Source organism: Nicrophorus vespilloides, unplaced genomic scaffold, assembly GCF_001412225.1.
Source record: "Nicrophorus vespilloides isolate i.1.1-1 unplaced genomic scaffold, Nicve_v1.0, whole genome shotgun sequence".
Taxonomy (NCBI): domain Eukaryota; kingdom Metazoa; phylum Arthropoda; class Insecta; order Coleoptera; family Silphidae; genus Nicrophorus; species Nicrophorus vespilloides.
This window is the reverse complement of record NW_017095930.1, coordinates 24,471-49,892: the sequence shown is the minus strand read 5'-3', so window position 1 is coordinate 49,892 and position 25,422 is coordinate 24,471. Positions and strand designations below refer to the sequence as shown.

Here is a 25,422-nt window from a genome sequence, read left to right as displayed (position 1 = left end):
TTTTATCCGTATGGCTGTAATTCGCGTTCAAAGTTTAAAAAATGCTCGAAAAAAGCAGTATTTTCACATTTTACTGATTTTCTCTATTATAGATAGAATGAATCCAAAAGATGCGTATGAAGTTGCAAATATTTCTATGGTTTTATCTAGTTGGCTTTATTATATTGTTCATTAGTTCAAAAACTATCTTAATATTTTGCAAAAATCAAATCTATAAATTGATTTTGATTATGACAAAGTTGAGGGTTGGTAAAAATTGTATATATAAAACAGTGTTTGATCGATATTTTAGGTATAGTTTGTATAGAACGGAAATTTGTAAAGTGAATATGATGAATATTTGTCTTTGTATGTTTTTTTTGTTCGTCTTCCGTTGATGTTATTGGAAATACAGCAGTGTTATTATTTTTGCTTTCAGGTCGGAGCTGATGGTGAAAAAGCTGCGATACTACGCGCGTTTCATCGTGGTGTGTTTACTGTTGCGGCGAATGAAGCTGGTTAGGGAGCTGATAATAGAGTTAGACAGACATATCTCCGACTATACGAGCACATACGAGCCGGATGATCAGATCGAGTGGAGCCTGGTCCTGGACGAGATCAAAGGATTCATCACGGCCGACTCTTTGGTCTCCGTTCTGCACGCAGACACCAATCCGATTGTCCTCTCGCACAGGTAAACACAATTTTATCAAAATACCGCTAAAAGCAGACCGTCTCTAAACGCATTATCCGTTTCATCCCATCGGGGGGATTAGATTGAGTCCTCTGACGACGCCGCCGGTGGAAAAATCGCAGTACATGACGCTGACGCTGCAGGAAATCCTGATCGTCGGAAGCTCATCCGAACAGGTCAAATTCTCCGAGTTGACGATGGACATGTTCAGGATGATACAGACGCTGGAAAGGGAACCGCAGGAGGATTACAATCACATCTACGACGCTTCCCCTGCACCAGGTCGCGCCCCGTACGGTGTACCCGGAAGCAAAGGGTATTTGTTTTTAACACTTTGATCCGCGAAATGCTGATATTTTTTATATTTTTCAGGTACATTGAGAACGGGGAGAGACCGAAACGCGAAAATCCCCACAAGTACTTGCTGTACAAACCCACCCTTAGCCAGGTGCTCGTGTTCCTCGCGAGCGGCTTCAAAGAACTCCCCACCAACGGTGCCCTTCTACTTTACCTCTCCGCGGACGGATGTTTCTCGACTTCCAAACATCCCGAAGACAGTACGTTCTTAAACTTACAAAAGTACAAATTAAAAATCGATCCTTTATCACCAGTGGGTTACGATCTTGGCGGCGTGCTGACCAGCGCCAAGAGGGACAGCGAACACAAGAAGTCCAAGGAAGCGCATTGCCTTTACCCGGGTGATCTGTACCCGTTCACCAGGAGGCCGCTCTTCGTCATCGTCGATTCGGATAACAGCTTCGTGTTCCAGCACATCCCCAGATACTTTGGACAGCCGCTAGTCACGCTCATGTCGCCGCAAGACACTCCTCCAGCTTTCCATGGTAAACGCAATAACTTAATAAATTCGTTAATAATACGTAACTGTTTGTTATTTACACAGATCAACAGCACAACGGATCGTTGTTCACGCTGTTCTTGCACTCGCCCTTAACTGCCTTTTGCTACTGTTGTAACCTGACGAGCATCCCGATCCACCATTGGGAAAGATGCCAGAGCTTCGTGGACCGCTTCGTGACGGAAGCGTCGCGCCTCTTCACGCGGTCCAGAGTCGGTGAGTATGATGAAGGTATGTAGGATTGGTGGTTCCTGAAAGTCTCTAATATGGAATCTAATACTCTATATCAGCGGTCGGGGAACTTTTTTAACCCCCCCATTCTGAATTCATGAAACAATCAATGTAAATTTTAAATAAACATTATTTATTGAATTAATTTGCATTTACATATTTAAAAAAAAAAGTTACATGAAAATAGTAATAGTAATGTCTTAAATTGGAACAAACAAAAATTAATTGAAAACTTTCCCCTTCAGGTTTTGGAAAAATGATGTTGCTTCATGTTTGATATAATTACTTTAAAATTGGGATTTTTGAATACAGTCTTCGGCGTTTAATCGATTTCTGTTTTTCGTTTTTATGTTCATTAGAGTGGAAAAGCCTTCTGGCAGATTTTTTCCAACTTGGAAAGGTAGGTTGTTGCAAATGGCAGCAATTTTTTTACCGCCTCCTCATGTGCAATTTTGAAAGCCTTTGCAGCCTTTGACAACCAAAAAGATTGAATACAGTATTGGATGGAAGTTCAAAAATTGCCTCTGCCAAACCTGGAGGTTGTTCTGGTATGTTAGTAATTTCACATTTAAAAGGATCTACAACCCAATTCACAGTTTGTACATCAAGATATGAAAAGTAGTCAGAGAACCGCTCTCTGAGTTTGGTAAGATGAAATTAGAAAAATTACCCAAGAAAAATTCATTTTTACCCCATTTTGGGTAATTTACCCCGGTTCCCCGACCGCTGCTCTATATATTTAAATGTCTCTGTAGATTGCACTACATAATCATCAACATCACCAAAAAAGAAATGTTTTTGTGATAGTGGTGATGATGTGGTGCTCTTTGGGATTTCTCTTCTATCTATTTTCTCTTTTTTTTCTATAAATGTCCTTTGGATTGATAATGGAAAACGCTTTAAATGTGTCGTTAGATTTGCATCGTAGAACCACTGATCCTACATATTGGAATGTTATCGATGATCACTGACGCAATCAGAATTGATGTTTGCATGTTCGCTGCTAAACTTGATTGCGTCGCTGATTCGTAGTTATTGCCATTTCGCATTTCTTCTTTGTGGTCTCTTTAAACTTCTCGATGTTGTTGTTGCCCGGAGGATCGCATCTTTCCATTGTGTTTTCTTAATTGTGTTTTTTGTCCGTTTTGAAGAGCCATCGTATCTGCAATTCTTCGGCGACGACTTCCTGCGTCTGCTGCTGCTCCGCTACGTGTTCTGTGATGTGGTGCTGCACCTGCACCGCGGCTTCAAGGGCCGCCAGTACCGTCCCAGATGCCAGCCGCCGCTGCCCGAGGCGGAACTGCTCGAGCATCCATCCCTCCAGCATCTCGTCCTCGATCTGGCCGCCCACCTAGAGGTGCGCTCCCATTTCCTGGACAACCACGAGATGGACTGATCCAGGGCCTCGTCCTCATGGCCGCGTATTATCTGGGGACCGACCCATGAGGATGGCCTCCATCTGCTTCTAGCCTTCGTTCTTGCTCTCGCCGACGGAAATCTTTACACGCTACCGCCGCCGCTGCTGCTGTTGCTGCTGCCGCTCCTCCTCAGCCTCATCTGCGGAAGAATTCCTTCTGCAGGCGGCGGCCGCCGTTGCTGCCGCCTCCACCGCGTTCCCAAGACTCTAACGAACAGCCCTCGTTCGCCGTCGTTCAAGTTTCGTCGAGTTTATTACTATACTAAAATTGCCGCTACTGTATCGAATCTATCGTATTTTTGGACGCCTTTTCTTCAGACTTCTGCCATACCATATTATAAGGTGATATTAACATAGCTCAAATTTCGAAAAGAAAAGAAAAAAAAAAGAGATAAATTTAAATATGAAAATAATAAATATATATATACATACAGCGTCTTTCACAGAAAGGAGAGAAAGAAAGAGAGAGAGCGAAAGAGATGAAGATGCAAACAGAGAGAGAGAGATATAAAGAGAAACGGAGAAGACGAGAGAGAATAAATAATAATTAATGAATTAATTAATAACGCGTTAGTAATCAATCTATGAATAAAAAAACAAATCTCTTAATCAACACAGGAGTCATCTCTAGCAGAACACAAATATTATTATTATTATTACGACTATATTAATCCACTTGTTCATTCAATTTAAATGAACGATGCCCAAAATGTAAAATATCATTTACCATACAAATTAACTCAAGACTTTGCCTTCAATTTAGATTTCAAATCTGCTACGAGTGATCATTTTTTGTATAGTTGATAAACGAAATTGTTAATATTTGTGGATGTTTACACTTTTGGGCATCGCCTGCTTGGATCTTTGGTGAGAGTTGAAAATAAAAGGGATCTACAAAAACAAAGAAAAAAAAGTTGCCGAACAATAATTTTAGGGATCCGCGATTTTTTTCGTCGGATCGAGGCTTTCGAAGAATGAAGAGCGCTACGAGATTTAAACCTTTCAAAATATTATTTTCTTTGTCAGTTTCGTCTCCCCCACACACACACACATTAGAATTCTTTCTGTTCGTTGAACGTTTCACAAATCGTTCTTTTCGTAAAATATTAAAAGTAATAATTATTTCACACACACTTTGATTAAAACACACTCACACGATTAATTAACAATTGAACTCACGGCATGTATCTATATATATATAAAAACTATAAATACTATCTCATTCATTGAAGTCCTCCCATCGAGTGCAGAAACTACATTAAAGAGAACACACACAACCAAAAAAAAAATATATATATTAATAAATAAATTTAGGCTCAGGACTATTATTATTATTACAATAATAAAAATATATATATTTTCTTTTTCTTGATTCGTTTTCGTTCGACTTGATTATATTGTAAGCAATGTAAATATTATTATGAGAAAACCGGAAAAAAAAAAGTTAATAATTTTAATAACGTTGAAAGAAACTAATATATATATATATTAATAATACTCGGCTTCAAAATTCATTTTTTTTTCTATTGTAGGGAATAACAAATGGAAATATGTAAAGGGAAAGGGAAGGAAACGCGTAAGAAGATGAAGAAAGCAAAATACGGAGTTTTAGATATTTTACATACGAAAAGATGATTCGGTTTTCACGTTCGTTCTCGTTTTTACGGCTATACTTAATGCATTCCATACATTTCCCTCTTCCCCCCCCACCATGCCACCACCCACTCGTTTCCCGGTGTGTTCAAGTGTTGAAAAAAAAATAATTAAAAAAAATTAAAAAATTTGTCCCTTCAGTTTCGTTTTCGTGTATAAATAACAAAATATTATTATTATATAAATATATATTCATTATTTTTTATTGATAAAATTGTAATTAATTATACATATATATACATTAACGATTTAATAAAATCATTTGAAAAGTTGACTATTTATGATGACTTTTTCTCTCATTTCCCACCCTTAACAATCGACAATCTTTGTTTATCTTCAGATATGTTAAGAATACTTATAGAAAACTGCTGAAATTATTAATTGATATAATATTAACACTGGAATCTTCAAGAGTTTGCGTTTAGTAAAATAAAAGCATAAATAATCGAGTCAAATTGTGTAACGATAAATAAATTTGATGAAATGTTTGCTTTTACGGAAAAATCAAGTTTTTTTTTTTAATTTCTATTAGTTTCAATAACTAGTTGAAGCTAATAGAAATGAAACATCTAAATAATTGTTTTAATTAAAAAAATAATCAAAATCTACATTTAAGGCACAAAAGAGAAACATGAAAATGTTTAAACTTAAGTTTAATACAAATAATTCTATTCACATTTTGAGGGAAAACTTTAAAGGAAAAATTATACTAATTTTACAATATACATTTTTTCACTTTGAGTAAACTAAAAATCCATTTCAAACCCTTTCAATTTAAAGAATATTAAAGCTTTTAATGCATTTTTTTTATTATTAATTACAATGTAAGAATTTCATAAAAATTATAATAAATGTATTGATTTTTTTTGGTAAAATTTATTGAAAACTAAAGATTTTAATTAAAGTTAAATTAATTGATTATTAAACGATTATATTGTCATATCCAAGGGAAGAAATTCTGGATACAGTGGAATATTGTCTGGTATTGTTGTTGTGGAGTTTCAATTAAATAATTCAATTGGTATTAAACAAGTTTATGACAAGACAATGTAGATACTTTAAAAGATTGACTAAAACTATGCTCATCTTAGGTTTTTTATGAGACTATGTTCATCATATTAGCGTTTTACTGAGACTAATTCTAAATACTTATTCTACTTACAAAGTTAATTCTTATAAATATACGGGGTGGGAGTTGTGATCAGGAGTAGTAGGGTTTGTTGTCGTATCTCAGGGATGGTTTTCTGGACACTGTTGGATATTTTCTGCTGTTGTCGTTGTGGAGTTTCAGTTGTTGGGAATTTAATGAAATTCGTTTGGTTTTACATAACTTTATGTGTTACTTGGTCGATTTAAGATTCGTCTGAGACTATCCTCATCATATTAAGATTCTTATAAGACTATGTTCATCTTTAAAGGTTTTACTGAGACTACCTCTAAATAATTATTGTACTTACAAACTTAATTCTTATTAATACGGACGGGGTGGAAATTTGAGAAGTAAAGCACGAATTTGAGAAGATGATCCACTTCAGGTTACTGTTGGGGATCTATCTATTCTGAATTTTGGTTTTATAGCACATTGTCTTCAATAGTACCCAAACTTAATTGAATTCGGTATAAAGGTACAGGAGTATCGATGGGAATGTTTACGCTTTGTTCCCTTTGTTTATATTAAAGTGTATCAAAGTGGAATCACGGTAGAGATTCCTTTATACTGATGTATACGTTTATATAATAATGCGACTAAGAGTCGTCGTGGATGTCTGTAGTTCGTTAATACACTTAATAATAACAATTATAACAATAATGGTTGGACACAACAATATTTCAGAAATTCGGATGATTTTCTTACAAGATTTCTTTATTAACTTAAATATTTGATTTGGAATGTTTCTTCTTATATTTTTTAGATAATTGAATAATCATATGAATGAAACAATTTGAAATTTATCTAGATAATTAAAATGAGAAAATTTCAAGTTTGAAAACTTTGTCTTTTTGTTATTATTGCACAAATTATGATATTTATGAATATTCTCATTCGTTGTAATGATAAAATTTTCATTTATATAGGAAAATCTTTGTTATTTGAATAATGACAGTGCGATTCGGTTGCGTCGGCCGCAGAAGAATGCAGTTTTACACGATGAAAATTCGGTGGAGAATAAAATGTGCATACGATGAAGAAAATAAAAAGCGGCAGCAGTGTCAAAACAGCGTTTCCAACATGTGAGCCTTGCTTTTCCAATATAATCTGAACTGTCTGTTTATGTACACACACGAGGGAAAACAATGTAATTCGAGGAGACTCGTTCTCTTTGTTTTTTTTTTGGGATGCTGCCGATCTCGAACACGGTGAGTAACAAACAAATCTAATCAATTAGAGGTAGGTGAATAGGTGAAGATGTTTTTTGTTCCGTATGAGATGGACCTGGTGAAGATCTGGGGCAGTTTGCTTGCGAACTGCGGCACATCGATATGCACGATTCCGACCACGTACTTCGTGCAAGGCGTCCAGGTCTTGACCTACGGAAACGATGCGACCGTGCTCTCAGAATCCGATGAAACCGCAAGCAATCCGACTTCGATTCATGGCGGAGCCCAACTGGAGGAAGATGATAGTTCGGATGATTCCAACGATGATGATGATGAGACGTCTTCACCAAGTGCGGAGCTGCATTCCGAGGATGCGTCTGATAAGAAGAAAAGGAGACGTCGAATCCAGAGGATAAGGTTAATTAATCATTTTTTTTGTAAAGCTTAGTCTAATTATTAGTTTTTAGATATTCGCGAGAGGAGTATAAATGCAGCATGTGCACGTACACCTGCACCACAGAAAAAGCCTTCCTGAAGCATCTGAGAAACTGCGAAGCGAAAGGCACCAAAGACCAAAACGAGCCTCGTTTATCGTGTCCCATCTGCGGCAAGGATCGTAACGGAGAGCAATCGATCTTCATCCACATGCAGAAGCACAAGGACAACAAGCATTTCTGCTGCGACCTCTGCAAATTCCGAACTCTTCAATTGAAAAAGGTATGTCAACATTCGACGTAAATTACAAAATTTTATTTTTCAAATCCCTCTCAGTTGATTCAACACCGGAGGATGCACACGGGGGAGAAACCTCATCTTTGTCCGTTCTGTTCCTACCGCTCGGCCAGAAGGGACAACTTGAGATCGCACGTCCGTCGCGTCCACAAGAAGGAGAACCTCACCTGCGACACGTTCACACCTAGGAGCATGCTGTTAGCGCCGACGAAGACGCCGCAGCAATAAACCCGGACTCGAAATCCGGATGTTTCGAATAAATATTGAAAGTCTGATTAGTGATATTCCGAATACCGAAGTGTTTTTTATATATATATATACCGACAATTGGTATTTTTTTTCTTGTTACGTTTTCTCAAATATGATATTTTCTAGTCAATTCGTGGATTATGTGTATATACATATGCGTACGGTATTAAGGGATGAAGTGATATTTTTGGGTCGACTATTTATGGGTAGGAATGATTCGAATGACGATGAATGCAGAACGAGAGGGTTTGCCAAAAGAAACAAAGACTTTTCCAGAAACGAGACTGTTCCACACTACATGGCATGCATATAACTTTATGCTTATCGATGTTTTTACCTACTACATATATATTATATTTAATATATTATATAATTACTAAATGTGATACGTTCGTAACAACAGAATAATACAGTTTTATTATTATTACTCCATGGCGTCAATGTTACATACTATTATAGTTCAATAAATACTAATTACAATTCATATTTTCTGTTTTCTTATTAGTAATAATTACTATAATATCAACAATCAAAAATTACACAATTTCAATAGCTAATTTCAATTTTCTAATTATAACACTTGTTAATGATTTGGTTATAAGATTTCCTTTATCAGTATACAGATAAAAATACATGTTTTTGTTTGGTAGTTGCATAAGAAATGATAATACTTTATCATTAAGTATTGTTTAATTAGATGTTAGTAAACATAATGTTTACAGGATATAATTTAACAATTATGGCTTAACATAGCTGAAATTTAAATAATTTCTTCATTTTATGGAAAAGTCCATACTTTAATAAAATATTATTGCTCTTCAAGTTGTTCATACTTAATCGTGCTAAACTAGTTTTTCTGCATAATACAAATGTATAGAAATTATAAAGAAACAAATTTAAAAAGTAAGCAGAAAGACTTGTTATTGGAATTTTAACTTTTTAATTGAATATTAAGATTATTATTATAATAATGTGATTAATTTAAGGTTGAAATATATTTAAATCTGTACGTGCAAATTAAGTTGCCTACATTCAACATTTATTTTATTTTGTTAATCTGAGCACTCGATTAATATTTGTATATATTTCTTGTTATTGTTTAGAGGTAGATGTGTATAATTAGAGCTTCTTGTAATTATATAATTGTTTATGAAGGATTATCAGATTACATGAGATGTTGTGTGATTTTTGGTGGGTTGGCAGTGATGGCGTTTGCGATGAACACACAACAGGAATTGGTTTACGTCACGGCAGTGGGGATTGCCATGTGTAAAGCGAAGTTCCACGTATGACCAACTGGCAGGCCAGTGTAGCGCTTTATTTCGTGTTTAGTTTGGTTAATCGTCGGTTTGGCTGTAGTTGGCAGAAAACAGTAGCTCCAAGAACACTAGCAAATAATCAGAGAAAATGAAGAGTTTCTTCCTCCTCGCACTTCTGGTCCTTCCGGCCGTTATTTTCACCTTCGACAATGGTAAGTTTCTTTGATGAAAAGCCCAGCCTAAGAAGGAAAAAATCGTATTTTTACCTGGGACGTCGACATAACCCAAAATACGTGGCATACTTGATATAAGCTGATCCAAATCGCAACTGCACTTTCTGCAGATTTCTCTATGATTGCAACGTGGATCTCTCAATCATTCTATTAATTTTGATATATATTTCATTTATAAAATTGTTGTAATCACAAACATATGTTCCAAATGCTATCAGCAGGTTAAAGCTATCCATAGCTTAAGTAGTTTTGAGTTTAAGTAATGATTTAATTTGTTTCTTTAAAGGAAATCGCATGTTATCCTATGCTGAAGAAGATCCCCTAGAAGATGAGGCTGACGTTGAAGGAGAAGCTGATATTGAAGTTGGTGGCACCGAAGAAGATGATGACGATGCGAAGACGTTAGCGTCGCCCGATGCCGAAACGAATCTGCTATTTGTGAAACCCATCGTCGCTGGCGGCTCTCAAATGGGTACGTTTTAGATCGAATTGGATCCTTTCTGGATTACCTAATGCGTCCCATTTAATCTTACAGAATTGCCAGCTGGTGTCCCAGTCGAATTCCTTGTCGGTTTCCGCAACAAGGGCAACCAAGATTTCGTCGTCGACACCGTCGAAGCCTCCTTCCGTTACCCCATGGACTTCAACTTCTACATCCAGAACTTCTCCGCCATCCGTTACAACAGAGAAGTTTCTCCCTCCCAGGAAGCCACTCTCGCTTACAGTTTCGTCCCATCCGAAGCGTTCGCCGGACGTCCCTTCGGACTCAACATCAACTTGAACTACCGCGACGCCTCCGGAGCCTCCTTCCAGGAAGCCGTCTACAACGAAACCGTGCAAATCGTCGAATTGGAAGAAGGTCCGCTCTGATCCACGCTCTTAATTCAAGATCAATTAATTAACGTATATTATTTACTCTTTTTTTTAGGTTTGGATGGTGAGACTTTCTTCTTGTACTTGTTCTTGGCTGCCGGAGTCGTCCTTCTCTTGGTCATCGGTCAACAGACCCTCCTGTCCGTCGGTCGCAAGCACAAGCCAGCCCGCAAGGCCCCAGTCGAGACCGGCACCAGCAACCCCAACAACGTCGACTACGATTGGTTGCCCAAGCAGACTTTGGCCCTGCAGACCACCCCGAAACCGAGCAAGTCCAAGTCTCCCAAGCAGAGTCCAAGGCAACGCAAGGCCCAGCGCTCCGACTAGTGATAGTGAATGACTATTTTTACACTATTATTAATTTTTTTTATATTTTTTTTGAAATTTAAAAGAAGAAACAAATAATTATTTATTCATCCGTCAAAGCAATGATCCATCTTCCATCGTCGCTAGGTTTATAATTTAAAAATAATTGAAAAACGAAAGCTCAAAGACGTTCGTTGTTAGAAAGGACTTTGATATATATATCACTTATACATTGTGATCATAATTGTTATAACTCATTTTTATTTTTGTTCTTTAAAAAGATTGTTTTCTTTTTTTTTTTGTTTTTTTTGTATTAAACTTATGAAAATGGGGACTATGTTTAAGTGTACATAAGAATAATAATTCTTTTTTTGTCAATTCCTACAATACTTATGCGAAACGAATAAAAAACAACGGTATGTGTTCGTTCTTTTCTAAATTATTTTCTTTACTCAAAACATTACCAAATTCAATTATATTAAATTGTATTATCATATACAGTGGAACCTCGCATAACAAGAAAAATCACTAGCTTGACGAGCGACTTTTCGAGTGACGATGAGAAGAGAAGTCTCGGATTGCGCGCCTGCTGCATCAGTTTTAAAACTTATGTGTATTTTTGAATATGTTTACACTATACAAGTAAAAATCCGGAAATTTTGGAACGGATTAAACTCGTTAAGCGAAGTTTCACTGTATAAACTACACCACTATAGGTAATCGAATCTTATAGATTTCAGCTGTTTTCTTCTATATTTTGACAATCCACAATGATTTAATTAATGTAGATTTTTATTGTAAGTCAAGTCTACTCGCCTGAGCTACAGAAAGTTTTTTTACAATTTTTCGTAAATTTCTCAAAAACCCCTTAAGATAATTACATTATTGAACACTCGTTTGAAAGCTGAAAAGCTCACCTTTCCAACGAGCCTACATACATCTTTGTATTGTCATCGAGTCGCCTGCTATGAGCTGTAGAACGTTTTTTTCGTATTTTTTTTCAGTTTTTAAAGTTTTTCGTTAATTACTCGACAACCCTTTACGATAATTACATCACCGACCACTCTTATGAAAGCTGAATATCTTACCTTTCCAACAAGCCTATATAGATCTTAGTGCTGTTATCGAGTCGCCTGCTATGAGCTGTGGAAATTGAAAAAAAAAAACACATATTTAACGTTTTATACGTTAACAGAGAAACGACTGTTTTCTCGTATTTTTTCAGTCTTTTTAGTTTTTCATTAATATCTCGACAACCCCATAAGATAATTACATCATCGACCACTCGTTCGAAAGCTGAGAAGCTCACCTTTCCAACGTGCCTACATATATCTTTGTGCTGTAATCGAGTCGCCTGTTATGAGCTGTAGAAATTGAAAAAAACAAAGAAGTGACGTTTATTTTCAGACTTTTTAGTTTCTCATTAATATCTCGACAACCCCTTAAGATAATTACATGATTGAACACTCGTTTGAAAGCTGAAAAGCTCACCTTTCCAACATGCCTATATACATCTTTGTGTTGTCATGCAGTTTGAGGTAGGGTAATTAGTTTGTAATAAAATTGAAAATATTAACTTGTTTTCATATATTTTTTATTTAAATTTAACAAAATTATTTAAAATTTCTTTGCTTCGTAATATGCAATTAATTCATATAAAATGAGGGAATGAGATGGTGAGACGTAGAGGAAGAAAACAAAACATAAATAATCAACAAATGTGTGGGATACAACAAACAAAAATAATAATATATGTATAAATCGAAGTATGGGAAATTGCAGAAGAAAATGATATCGATAATATTAACTAGAAACAATATACAAACAAATTGCATTGATACTGCATATTATTAAGACTTAGTAGTATATATCTTAATAGTAAATAAAAGTTAAACGAACGATCGCGCTTAATACCCAGGAAGACTCGAATTAGTCAATGAAATCAATTATAAAAAAAACCAACCATATAATAATCATATGTAGATAAAAAAAAAAAAGAAATGAAGTAGTCGAAGAAGACGGGATTCTCTTCGCTTCGTTCTGACCGTTATACTAATTACGTTTCAGTTGATGAAACTCTCTCTCTCTCTCCTATGTCTTTACGCTTTGCCGTTTTGCTTCGGTGGCTCTACAAACATACTCTTGATGTCGGCCAAAGCATCTCTGATGTGATCCGCGAACCGATGGCAATCGGTCTGATTGCTGCTTCGCTTATTCGAGATGTGGAAGAACAGCACGTCTTCGCCTGCGATGATGTAAGAAACGCCGTATCCGTCATCAGCTACGGGTCCGAATCCGCCACCGGCGGAGATGCATTTCGGGTGTTTCTTCAGGTCGATGCGACCGGTCTGACCGTGCGGCGTCTGCGACGTGGACAACCTCCACGGCTCACTCAGCACCTTCTGGAGGAACGGAGAGTCCACCTCCAAATATTTGCTAACAACGTACAAACAGAACAAGTGCCTGTCTATGCCCTTACCGCACATGGCGTCTTGATATCCTTTCTATAAAACAAATCACGAAAATTAGTTCCAAAATAATAATCCGATGATGTATTTACCTGATGGGTGACGCACGCCGCCTGCATAAGCCTTATCCTCTCTTCGGTGGAGATCTTCGGATCGTCCATGGACTTCACCCATTCGGAAGACTCGATGGTGCAGGGCCTCACCGTCTCAGTCCTGCCCTCCCTGAACAGTCTCGTCATGCTGGCTTCGTAGGTCAGACTGAACTTGCCGGAATCCCTGTAGTAAGCGAGCTGCAGAGCCATCTGCAGATACGCGTCCGGACTGACCTTAGCCTTCTTCATGAATCCCTTGCCGTACGCATCGTGCACGTAGATCTTCAGATCCAAGTCAGCTATGAGGTTGTTCGCGGAAACAACGGCAGTCTCGATCACCGATTGACAGTCCGATTTCATGTCCCACTTCAACCTCATCGGAGTAGGCGGCGTCACATCCTTGATCTTCATATCATTTTCATATCTAAAGAAAACACCAAGAATTAACATAAACTCCTTAAAATATCCAATATAAAAGTGCAAATATCCGATTATATTTTAAAAATAAATCTATTGACCCGGCGCATCCACATTTTCTCGCAATCAAATAAATATAATCGAATATCGCACAAAGAGTTTTAATTTAAAACGATTTAGACCTAATAATTCGAACTCCTCTTCAATAATTTATTGAGAAATTTGAAATACCAGGTGAAATCAATATTAGTTGCCAAATAATTGAAATTAGTGTTATTAAAGTAATAGCCAAAAGTGATGCACGTGCAATATTGATTTAGTTCATTAATTTTGTTTCAATTATTGTTAAATCTTGCAAGTGTTATTCTATGTTTGAAATTAATAGTTGTAGCAAACCAAACTTATATAAGTAAAGTAAACATCAACGTCTTTTGTTTATGAAGAGTTATGTGTTTGTTAATATTACCGCTTATCAATATTGTCCATAATTACATCCTCCCAAACATGGCAAAGTACAGCGGCATCAGCCCTGATAAGAAAATAAAGAAGACAAGACTATAGAGAAAGTGTGCGAGTGTGTAAGTGAAGCAGTGAGAAGAACAGCGATTAAGAATTATAAAAAAAAAAGTACATATGATTGTTAAAAGGTAAAACCAATTAAAAAAATTATAAATAGAATGTATGCATGATGTTAAGAGGTGCGGTCAGGGGGGGGTGTAGTCCAGCTTTTGTGTTCTGCGTTTTTTTTTTGTTTGTGTGTGTGCTTTAAAGACAAGGGAAAGAAACAAGACAGTACAAGACAATAACCTAAAGAGGAAGCATAAGAAAAGGTCCAAAATAATAAAATTTATATAAAATACCGGTTACGTATGGTGTCATCGCACAACACCAGCTCCCAAATGTGCGACATAACTGCGGCGTCAGCCCTACGAAAATTAAATGAAAATGTGAACAAAAAATCATATATAAATAAAGGAAAATCTGAGGTGCATCGAATCGCATTGCTTAAACCTGGAAATTATGAGGAAATGCAAATGTTTCTTTACTTCTTGATGATCGTTGGTAGCGAGGAAATGCGATGGTTAAAACTTACCAAGAGTGCTCTGCGTTGAATCCCAGCTAAAAACAAAAAAACAAAAAACGAAACGATTATCAACAAATCGAAATTATGAACGGTATAATTTGTGTTTACATCAAAAAGTGCAACAAAATAGTGAATAAATCCATTAAAAAAAGCGGTTTTGTAAGTAAACAACAATATTCACAGATATTAAGTCAACTCATTAGTATTTACGAGGTGAATTAATTAAATTAATTAAAAAAGTATTTTGTTGAAAAGTGTAATCAATTGTGGTTAAGTGATTTACACGTGAATTGGATACTGGATCCTATTTGTAATGCCGAGAACAAGCACTTGTTTTAATAAGGTAACATTTTTTTTTAAATTTTAATTAACTAATTAGAATTGAAATGTAGATTGTATTGAATTTAGTTTTTCTATTGCATTTGTGATTATACAAAGCCATTGTGCAGAAGTTATTATTTTTTTTTTAGATAACTTTGATTTTATTGTAACTTTGGTTGCCTAACATTTTCCTTTCGAAATATGATAAATAGAATTTAGGAAACACCGGTGTACTGAAACGCTGAGACCGCCGATTCGAAAGTTGTTAATTAGTGTAGTCGTCCCACATGTATTTTCCCCCATGATCCCAGTGACTTAGACCAGTGTAAAGAAATCTCAAATTAATGAAAAACCGCGGCTGGCGAAATTGTGAGAGGAAAAATAAGAAGAAGAATTTAGGACTTACTCTTCCATTGCTGCCGATGCAAAGCGTGAACGATTTGTCGAACCAGCGATCGTAGCCTTTTCCGTGGAGGAGTGTCTTTCCGTATTTGTCTAATTTTGTGGGGTCAGCCTGAAATTTGGTCGTTTTTGTTAAAAAAAAAATTGTCATATCAAATTTTTGTTTCTAACGTACTGAGTCGTATTCGTAGGGCACGTCATCTAAAGTGACGACGAATGCGGCCTTCTCGATGGTATCCAAGGAGATTTTGTTGACGCCCGTGTTGAAGTACACCCTCCTGGCGTTGGCCCAGGTCGTCCTCTCTCCAGCAGTCAGTGCGGCCAATTTCTCTTCACCTGGTAGAGGTTCCGAGGCGTCATTCAAAATGTACTCGATTTGTCTAAAAAAAAGATTATCATTATTAGTATTAAATTCATAATTTAGTTTAGTAATTGATGATGTACTCTTGGATCTCATTGGGTTTCAGGATTCTCCCCTTGTAAATAATGACTTTGTAGTATCTTCCCTTGTGATAGACGACTATGTGATTGGAATCTGACCAATGTTGGATTTTGTCGGTCTCGATGCCCGGGATGCGGGTAGTGTTAAAGATTCTTTCGTATTGCCATGAGCAGAGCGGTACTAAACCTTGAATTAGAATAGGCTGCAGCTCTTGTCTTTCGACCAAGCGACGGTAGTGCAGGCACGAGTTAATGGCGGAGGCGGCGCGAGCCGCCTGCCCTTTGTCCGTATCCATCATGATTGTGTCGACCCCGTAAAAATTGGAGTTGATCATGAGGGGCGAGCGTCCCCTCAGGTAGACGTACTCTTCCCACCAATCGGACACATAATTACTCGACCACCAGGACTTTAAAACAAGATAACGTTGTAATTTTACACCGATACCGTTCTCGAAATCAGAGGCCAAACCTTCCATCTTCTTGTAATTGTCCTCATCGAGCAACGGACGAGCGCTCCTAAGATACTGAAACAGAACATCGGTTAGCGTGTGCCAACAATACTATAAACAAGACGCTACGCTTACTCTTGTCATGGTGTCGTGAAGCGCAGGCAACGGTAACTTGGGTAAAGAACCTTGGAAGCTGTACAGCTTTGGCGTGTTCCATCCGCTGAACACGCGCACCACGAGCAACCAAAATTTGGTGAACGTCGAAGGCTTGCTGCCCTTCGCGCGCGATTCGTACATCCACCCTTTGTACAGTAACAGCAATTTCAGCATGTAACGCATCGTAAATATCACAGATAACCACAGTCCCATCGCAGCCAGCATGCTTCCAATCAGTTGCCATCTAACACATGATCTATAAAACGCAAATAACACCGATCAATGATTGCCAAAATCTACAATATACAGGATACACTTACCCAGGTAGCAGAGGCATAACTTTGGTCACCAAATCATAAGGCACTTTGTATCCTGAGAAATGTATAGCGGAAGTAATGCACATCGTAATCCAGAGCGTCCACAGGTGAGCCGGATACACTCCATTGTGTACGCTGTTCTGTAAATTACCAAAAAAAAAGCAATTACCATTGAACATCTTATTTCATTTCATTGAATTTACCATGAATCTGGCGAATCTCTTCTTCCATGATCGAATGCCGGATTGCCACACTAAATTTAGGACTTCCCGATCGAAGTTCACGTCCCATCCCTCGTGGGTGATGGCAAAGGAAAAGGCGACAGCCGAATGGGCTTCAGCCATGACCGCGTCTCAGCTGCAACGAAAATAATAAATAACAATAACATTAAATTGTAAATCGATTATCAAAGCGAATTTAGAAAGTACACGCATCAAAACCCAATTAAGCAATCGTTCAACACGTAAATTCCATTATCATACAAACGCATCAAAATATAAATTATAAATAGATTCTAATAATAATTATATGAATTTCGGACATTGGACCATTTATTATTGTTTTCACACGTTTCCATTGAATTATGACATCATTAAAATGATTATAATTTTTATAATGTGCGTCTCGATTGGAATTTTAAACTTTACTCTATCTATTAATTTATGCATCTATGATAATTAGCTTAATTTTTTAAATACGAAAATGGAAATATAGCGCAGATTTTCAAACAGAATTTCTACTTCCGCATGCGATAATTTAATAAGCACAAATTTAACGTAAACGGTTTAGTTATCGGTCGAATAAAAATATTTATTATTTATATTATCCCAATTTCGTCACTAGACGATAACAAGTCTGAGCAGGCGAGCGAAAAATATAAGCCGAAGCGAAAAATGCGATGGCCCCTGCGATTCGGAATAATTGCAATTGCGTCAATTGTTTGATTGTGATTGTGTCGGGTCCCGGGGACACGTGCAGGAAGAAGGATCAACCGGATCCTTGGAATCGGTTGCGTAACTCTCTCATACGTAACGTGCCCTTAATTACGTATTCGTTCGTTCATCATGATTTATCATTTATAAATAAAATTTGAAAATCAATTATGCAAGAAATTGCTATTTGGAATGCATGGCTTTGGATATTCCACGAATAAACTTTGATAAAATAAAAAGAGACGAGTCATGTCGTCATAACAAATGCAGCTATTATTTTAGAGTCATGCATTTTGTACTTTGTTTCATCGCATTTGGAAACTTTTACTTCATCTCTTGCGAATAAATTAAGTATTAATAATATTTACCTTTAATTCACAGGTATTTATAAATTAGAAGTATTGCATCAATAATTAACTTAAAAATGTACATTCCGAGGAGAACGATGTTTAATAAATACAAGTCAATTTAAAGTCAATTGTTTGTAATGATTCCAACGATGTTTTAAATCTAAATGTTTAAATTAACAATTTACAACAATGATTAAGTTGCTATTGTTTCATTTATTTAAATTGTAAATACAATCAACGTTTTTTTCTTTTCTATATAAAAAAAAAGTTATATCATCATACGTGCATTGTCGTATACGATTTTAAATTTAACACTGCACTAAAACAGCATAAAGTAAAATTTTGCATACAATAGTTTGTGTTAAATTATGATAGATTTTGGGGTGAAGTAAAAAGTTATGTAAATGGTAGAAATTGAATGAAAATATCATAACAAAATTTAGTAAGAATTTTTCAAAATTGGTATTTATGAAATCAATGCGTTTCTCTAGAAATTTGACATTACTCGTACTAAATAACAAGTGAAAATACCATATATAATTGAAACGTTGCAAAAGATTTTCATGCATGTTAGAGAAATTTAATGGATTGTTAAATTAATGAATCCGTGTGTTTATCTATGAAAGCGTCATTCATGAATGCAAGATAAAGTCAGATATAATTAGACAACATCAAGTAGAAATATGCATAGAAAAAAATCCAGGTTTAAGCAGTCACTCGTAATTGCATTTAGTTGCAATGGAATTGTAGATATTTTTAAATATAGTTTTAATGGTATTGTAGAATGTTTAATTATAGACTAGATAAAAAGAAAAGATAATATCAGATACACTTAGACAATATCAAGTGGAAATATACATCTACAAAATTCCACTTTTATGTACTCATTATTGTATAATGTTTTAATGGAATTGTATATAATATCAATTGAATTAGGAATTAAATTTATAGAAATATATGCTAATGGGTCGTTAAATTAATTATATTATATGTTAAGGACTATTAACAAAAATTGTTCAATTGGATTGGATACAATTAGAAATACATTAAGGGATGTGCAAAGGTTGATTCCTCTCATTAGAGACGCGAAGCGTGCAATAATCAAATAATTAGTGTTTGCAATGCGATAATAAAGCGATATACAAGTTTTCGTTGGATTCGCGGGAGAGAGTGAGGACCCCTGTGGAGCCCCGCGCGCGACAACTAATGGACAACTACGACAGCAAAACAAACACGACTCGACACGAGTTGATGCGCAATCGGATTGATAGAGGTGAATCGACCTTTGGAACCTCGTTTTTTTTTTTCTTCGAAAGGTTGTTTGCATTACGACGAGTATGTGTATTACAGCGTAGATAATCAAAAATAAAAACAACGCTTCTATTAATCTACGATGAGAATTGTAAAAGTAGAATTTCAAATTTTTAAAAAAGCACTCCCACGTTGCAAAGATGCGACTGCAACGGAGAGAGTCCAAAGTCCGGAGCAACAACAAAAACAGCATCGGAGGTTGCTTAATTATAACTACAACTATTTTCTCCAAACGCACTTACTTTGCTTCTGCTTGCAGGGAAGTGGGTCGAAGAAATCTCCTCCTTTTCCCAGGCACTCACTCCAATCGTAACTGCGCTTATTAATTACTATCTTTCGAAAAACAAACTTTCTATCCGTTTTTCTTTATCGTCTTTTTATTATTTGTTATTGTTATTAACTTTGCGTGTAATTCGTCGTGCTCATCTGCAGGAGACTGAGGCGGCAGCGTTCGGTTTGGAAATACGAGGCGACCACTGGCGCTGCCCGCGATTTCTATATTTATAAATACATAACGTGCGCTATTTACAAGAGTAAATAGGCGGCGGTGGGGGTGTTGTTGCGGTCGGCTATTGGTGCGTGCCGCGAAAACAGGTTCAAAAACGTTCCAAAAACCCATGCAGTAAATAGTTGTTGATGTAATATATTTCGTGCACATCTCCGCTGGACCCATCTTTAGATAACAATAGGTTGCGCAATGGGAGCAGAAGACTTGCCTGAAGACTCTGTCACTAGCTCGCTCGATGATAATACTTTATCGGAGCCTAAAAGTCAAATAGTTTAGAAGCTGAAATAGATTTGGATTCTCGATATTCACTGGAAAGTCACAACGTGGAATTGTAGATAATAGCACGAAACTATTTCCTTTATGCATTTATCAAAAGAAAAGATTTGTAATTTTCATTGTGCTACATTTACGATTGTTCTTTTATATTTCTTTTATATTGTATGCGACATAACATCCGTCAATCACAGGACATTTTCGATTATACATTTAAATTACTAGTCTCACATAATACCATTTTTTTTTAAATTAATTTCGAAGCTACGTACTTAAATTAATTTGCATACGATTTTTGACATAGTTTTTGAAAAGCAAACAAGATTAGAATATAAATTTTGGAAATCAGTTTAGATGTAATTCAATATACAAAATGAATTGTAAGAGAATTAACGAGTGATGATGAGAAGAGAAGTCCCAAATTAGCTACATCAGTTTTAAAACTTGTTTACACATATTATGTGTATTTTTCAATATGTTTAAAAATCCGCAAATTTTGGAACGAATTAAACTCGTTAAAGTTCCACTGTATACCTTTTTTTATTACTTACAGACATTTTATAATCTTTTAGTATGTTTTATTTTTGTGCAATCAATAAGCAATAAAAATCCGTTTAACAAAATTCCTCAACTTCGGGATTTTAGTAAATTAAGTAATATTTATTTATTTTTTTCCATTTTAAAGCCAGAAAACAAATATGATTACAAAATTTCCTATTGAAATTAGTAATCCATTTATAATCACATTTTGTAAACCTTACATTTTCTAAAATTATTTAATTAGGTCAACTTTAAAATGTTGTCTCTTACTTAATTTTTAGTTTCCTTTTAGATCTAGTCTCTGGACTAACCTTATAGATTACAACTTTGAAATCTAGTAGTTATTTGTATATCGGAATTTAGGAAATAATGTAACCTTTTGTATAGTCGCTTTCTTCTTCATTCGCCCAAATAACAAAACAATTCAATTGTTCCAAAAAAAAAATAACTGTTAGCTATAATTAGAAGGCCTTGTAACATTTGTTTGGTACATATTTTAAATTTGATAAGGAGAGCCGCAGACCCCACCGAGACGAAAAACAATTTTATCTCCCTTATCAATACATTGTAACTTTAAACGATGATTCGACGATGATCCAAAATTACCGAGATCTGACAAGAAGTACGAGGACAAAGTAAAAATCCTATACTTTGAACTTGACTTCGATTAGTTGAACCTGACAGATAAAACGGTTATCTAATTAATTAATTAATTGATGAATGTGGGAGAAAAGTAAACTCGCGAATTCCTGGGGCGAAGCGAAACATGAAATATAAATAAATAAATAAATAAATATTGGAGATACGTTGATGAACGTTTTGACATTCTAATCGTGGGTCGAGTCCGTTTTAAAACTTCATTGACGCACTCCACGCACAGGTCATCAAATGCCGCTGATATCCAGTAATAATGTTTAATGTTCCATCAACAAACAAAGAAGAAAAATTGTGTGTGTATATATATATATGTAGATTGTAAATAACAGCATGTGCAATGACCGAAATTTCTCTCGCAGGAAATTATAGAAAAATTAGAAAGTGCAAATAACACCTAAGAAGTGAAATAGATTACACTTGCTGTTATCACAAGTTGATCAGAGATGATGATTATGTCTAGACCCATAATCTCAGTGATCCATGAAACTGTGATCAACCACAATCAGATATATAAAAAGTGTTCACTTTGAACCTTCAGTAAAATAATTTAGTTATATTTGGATCTTGAAAAGAATAAAACTTTCAACTTTGATCAATTGGCAAGTGTATCTTGCAGCTGGTCAAGAGCAAAGTCCAAAGTATTTGTTTGCTCTTTCCAGTACAGTTTAGCCTCAGCACACAATAATTGCGAACAAAGGCTTCTACATTGATGTATACGGCTGAAAACAATATTTTAAAAAAAGTGTAATTGAATGTCATCCAATAGAAACACACAGCATTAATGCAATAACCTATTAACACATGATTGTGTTAATACCATTTTGTCCCACTGGCAGCAATACACTACAATTTAAATGCAATTGAAATGGGCTGCTCGAATAATTATCACAGTTACCTGTTTCAAAACAATGCACACTCTCACACAGCCAATATGCATTTTGATGTTGTCACACTAGGAAAGAGTTAGACTTGATAAGTAATAATATTAAATGCTTTTTACCTGCAGGCAAGTGGAATTTTATTGTTGCTCTGGATTTCTCTTGAATTTTATAGCCTAGGGACGACGATACTATTTTGGGCTACAGATATAAATTAATGCACCTTTCGAGTAAGAACGACTAACTGATGTTCAGTTTATTCCTTTTCTTTTTTCGTTATACAATGTCTGTCTACTCGTCTACTTTCCCTTCTAGCACCTTTGCCATGTTGCCATTACCATTTCTAAACATTCCATCCATTTTGTGACGAATATGAAGAGTCCAATGGTCAAATGTGATTCCTTCCAATAAAGGTACATGGATATAACGGATATATCCTTACAATTATGGCTGTGCAAAATTATAATCGATACGTGTAATAATTCGCATATCCTATCATTGAAGGCAGGCAACCCAATATACATCACAGTAATTATATATAGGCAAATAAGTAACAGAGAGATGTATAGGCAACCAATAGAATAATTAATATGACATAAAATTTATATTTTCCTTGCTAACTCAAAAATTAATGAAATTAACTCTAATTACTTTACAAAATTAGATAGGATCAGCTTTGCACACCTTGTTATGCTATTTTATTAATTAAATACATACGTATACTTGTTGCAGACTATTTCCTGCAAATTCCGTCAGATGTGTCTGCTTGTCATAATTAAAATGCATATAACTCGGAAACTAATTAGCATTTAAATGATTAGACTAAAGTAATAACATTACAATTATTCAAGAACTATGCTGACATATTTGTTTATTTAAATTAGAACGTTTTTAAAGAAGTGGATTTTAAGCAGCGCCAAAATGCCTGAACTACAACCTTTGTAATATTGCTAACAGATGGCGGCAGCTGTCGCTTAAAATCGAATATTTATTTTGCGCCTAAAGTGCGGGCAACCAAATATGCGTATACACTTTGATGAACTAACAGTCTTAGATAATGGCCTGTATTTTCGTAAACATGAGCTCCAAGAAGAATATTATACATGGATGTTGATCTTGAATATACTAGGATTAAAATGAGCTTAAAAATATGTTTGTAGCTATCATAGCTTCGTCATAAATAATTATCAAACTTTAGTAATTGATTGGAAAACAACGTCTTCGAAAATTAACTGTATTTTCGTAAAAAAATGTTCCCAGAAGAATTTTGAATATGAATGTTGATCTAGAATATACACAGATTAAAATTAACGTAAATATTGGATTATAGCTGCTATAGCGTCTTCATAATTAATTAACAAACTTTGTTATTTTGCAAATAACAGCAGGCAAAATAACGTCTTCGGAAATGGCTTGTATTTTCGTAAAAATTAGCTCCCATAAGAATGTTAGACATGGATGTTGATCTTGAATATACGTAGATTCAAATGAGCATAAATATTGTATTATATCTGTTAGAGCGTCTTCATAATTAATTATCAAACTTTAGTATTTGACAGATTGAAAAAAAACAACGTCTTCGAAAATTATCTGTATTTTCATAAGAAAATGATCCCAGAAGAATATTGAATATGAATGTTGATCTAGAATATAGAGAGATTAAAATGAGTATAAATACAGGCTTCTATCTAACATAGCTTGCTCACAATTAATTATCAAACTTTGGAAATAGTTTTGAGTGACAATGACAGTTCGCTCACTCACACAAACGTAAATTTCAAAATTTCAAATTACAACCAATCAGGAACGAGCGATGCTAGGAGCTCAGATACCTCCTCGCTACTCCTGTTCTCCTAGTGCAAAACGAAATTTTCTGGCATTTTCGAGAATCAAGGGGGGGGACTTGCGTTTTGATTCGCGAAAACCGCCAACGCATTAAAGCTTAATAACTTTGTGATTAATTGACCAAAACTAACGTAGTTTATAGCAAACAAAAGCGAAAGAATGATTCTTTAAAACAGTAAATTAAAATTTTGTAATATATATGAATATAACCATTTATTTAACTATTTTTTTCAATTTGCTGCAATACCTTCACGTTTTTTAAAATTAATCAATTACCACTCATGATAATTAAACAATCGAATAGGCAAATTAAAGACAAAACTACAACCTTTCCAATGAGCTGACTGCGGGCATTGTGGTCAGTGCATCTACTATAAGTTATCAAAGTTAAGCATTTCAATTTCATTTTTAATAATTACATAATCGACCACACAATTTAAAGCAGAATACCTCACCTTTCCTACGAAACTATTGGCATCTTCATGCTGTGATCAAGTCGCCTAATACGAGTTGAAGAAATTGGAAACAAAGTGAATAGGATTTTCTTAAATATTGATTTCTGATTCGTTGATTTTTCACGTTTTTTCTTAAATACTCGAAAATTACGTAACTATTGTTGCATTTCTCAACTTTTTATGTAACAAAAGTTCTATAATATTATCATGGAATAGACGATTTTTGCGATTTTTTTTAGTTTTTCGTGAATTTCTTGACATCCCTTTCAGACAATTACATCATCTTACACTCAAATTAAAGCTGAAAGTTTAACTTTCCAACGAGCTGTATTCCTTACATCTATACGAGTTATGAACGTAGTTGCTGAAATTAATTCACTTTTTGATTAATTTCACGATAACCATGCAGGATAGATCATAGAGCAGTATTTTTCAACCTTATTTGTGGAAAATAGTGATGCAACTAGATTTTTTAATTTGGAGATGGGAGGAATATATTGTGGATTGGAGTAATTGTTGTTGTCGTTTAAAGCACATAGTAGTTTAATAAACTCTTCTTCTTTTCATGTTATACAATTTCAAGTAAATTATTTACAAGTCAGCGAGAGACCAATTATTTATAAAATATAATAAATTGTAATAAATAACAAAAAAAAAATAATAATAAAAATAATAAAAAATAATGTCGAAAAAATATTCTACCTAGAAATGTATGCACCGAAACA

General features: G+C 35.2%; 4 protein-coding genes across 8 annotated transcripts; 3 read left to right on the top strand and 1 right to left on the bottom strand.

Annotated features, from left to right (window-relative positions):
- Nucleotides 1–418: 418 nt before the first annotated feature.
- Nucleotides 419–3,608, top strand: LOC108568810 (protein SCAI; the record flags this gene model as incomplete). Its single annotated transcript, XM_017930108.1, has 6 exons — nt 419–673; nt 756–989; nt 1,046–1,230; nt 1,285–1,515; nt 1,575–1,760; nt 2,912–3,608. Coding segments are annotated over 6 exons (1,336 nt in total), but the record flags the coding sequence as incomplete, so codon positions are not given.
- Nucleotides 3,609–7,039: 3,431 nt separating this feature from the next.
- Nucleotides 7,040–8,563, top strand: LOC108568818 (RE1-silencing transcription factor B-like). Its single transcript, XM_017930113.1, has 4 exons — nt 7,040–7,188; nt 7,259–7,566; nt 7,617–7,866; nt 7,921–8,563. Exons 1-4 carry the CDS (start codon nt 7,168–7,170, stop codon nt 8,107–8,109), a joined length of 768 nt encoding a protein of 255 aa, XP_017785602.1. The 5' UTR covers nt 7,040–7,167; the 3' UTR covers nt 8,110–8,563.
- An 826-nt stretch (nt 8,564–9,389) lies between these two features.
- Nucleotides 9,390–11,240, top strand: LOC108568820 (translocon-associated protein subunit alpha). The gene is made up of 4 exons (XM_017930120.1): nt 9,390–9,601; nt 9,909–10,094; nt 10,158–10,481; nt 10,551–11,240. Exons 1-4 carry the CDS (start codon nt 9,538–9,540, stop codon nt 10,820–10,822), a joined length of 846 nt encoding a protein of 281 aa, XP_017785609.1. The 5' UTR covers nt 9,390–9,537; the 3' UTR covers nt 10,823–11,240.
- Nucleotides 11,241–12,524: 1,284 nt separating this feature from the next.
- Nucleotides 12,525–22,817, bottom strand: LOC108568819 (carnitine O-palmitoyltransferase 1, liver isoform). 5 transcript variants are annotated; one of them, XM_017930114.1, is made up of 13 exons: nt 22,520–22,816; nt 19,784–20,305; nt 17,152–17,305; nt 16,952–17,088; nt 16,611–16,887; nt 16,030–16,550; nt 15,761–15,965; nt 15,590–15,697; nt 14,872–14,897; nt 14,639–14,704; nt 14,245–14,307; nt 13,362–13,785; nt 12,525–13,305 (listed from the first exon to the last, which is right to left on the bottom strand). In XM_017930114.1, the coding sequence occupies exons 3-13, from the start codon at nt 17,290–17,292 to the stop codon at nt 12,901–12,903; spliced, it is 2,373 nt and encodes a 790-aa protein (XP_017785603.1). In that variant the 5' UTR covers nt 17,293–17,305; nt 19,784–20,305; nt 22,520–22,816; the 3' UTR covers nt 12,525–12,900. The 5 variants fall into 5 exon arrangements, with proteins under 5 accessions (XP_017785603.1, XP_017785604.1, XP_017785607.1 ...); XM_017930115.1 differs by lacking the exon at nt 19,784–20,305 and having other exon boundaries at nt 22,520–22,817; XM_017930118.1 differs by lacking the exon at nt 14,639–14,704.
- Between the last annotated feature and the right edge of the window lie 2,605 nt (nt 22,818–25,422).

Bases quoted from the DNA above. Each gene is read 5' to 3' on its own strand.
- LOC108568818 (XM_017930113.1), top strand. From the start codon at position 7,168: ATGCTGCCGATCTCGAACACG. The intron at 7,189-7,258 runs GTGAGTAACAAA...GTTCCGTATGAG, and splicing joins TGCTGCCGATCTCGAACACG to ATGGACCTGGTGAAGATCTG. The intron at 7,567-7,616 runs GTTAATTAATCA...ATTAGTTTTTAG, and splicing joins CGTCGAATCCAGAGGATAAG to ATATTCGCGAGAGGAGTATA.
- LOC108568819 (XM_017930115.1), bottom strand. From the start codon at position 17,292: ATGGCTGAAGCCCATTCGGCTGTCGCCTTTTCCTTTGCCATCACCCAC. The intron at 17,089-17,151 runs GTAAATTCAATG...GGTAATTTACAG, and splicing joins AGAGATTCGCCAGATTCATG to AACAGCGTACACAATGGAGT. The intron at 15,966-16,029 runs GTACATCATCAA...TCTTTTTTTTAG, and splicing joins AAACCCAATGAGATCCAAGA to ACAAATCGAGTACATTTTGA.
- LOC108568820 (XM_017930120.1), top strand. From the start codon at position 9,538: ATGAAGAGTTTCTTCCTCCTCGCACTTCTGGTCCTTCCGGCCGTTATT. The intron at 10,095-10,157 runs GTACGTTTTAGA...TTAATCTTACAG, and splicing joins CGCTGGCGGCTCTCAAATGG to AATTGCCAGCTGGTGTCCCA. The intron at 10,482-10,550 runs GTCCGCTCTGAT...TCTTTTTTTTAG, and splicing joins AATCGTCGAATTGGAAGAAG to GTTTGGATGGTGAGACTTTC.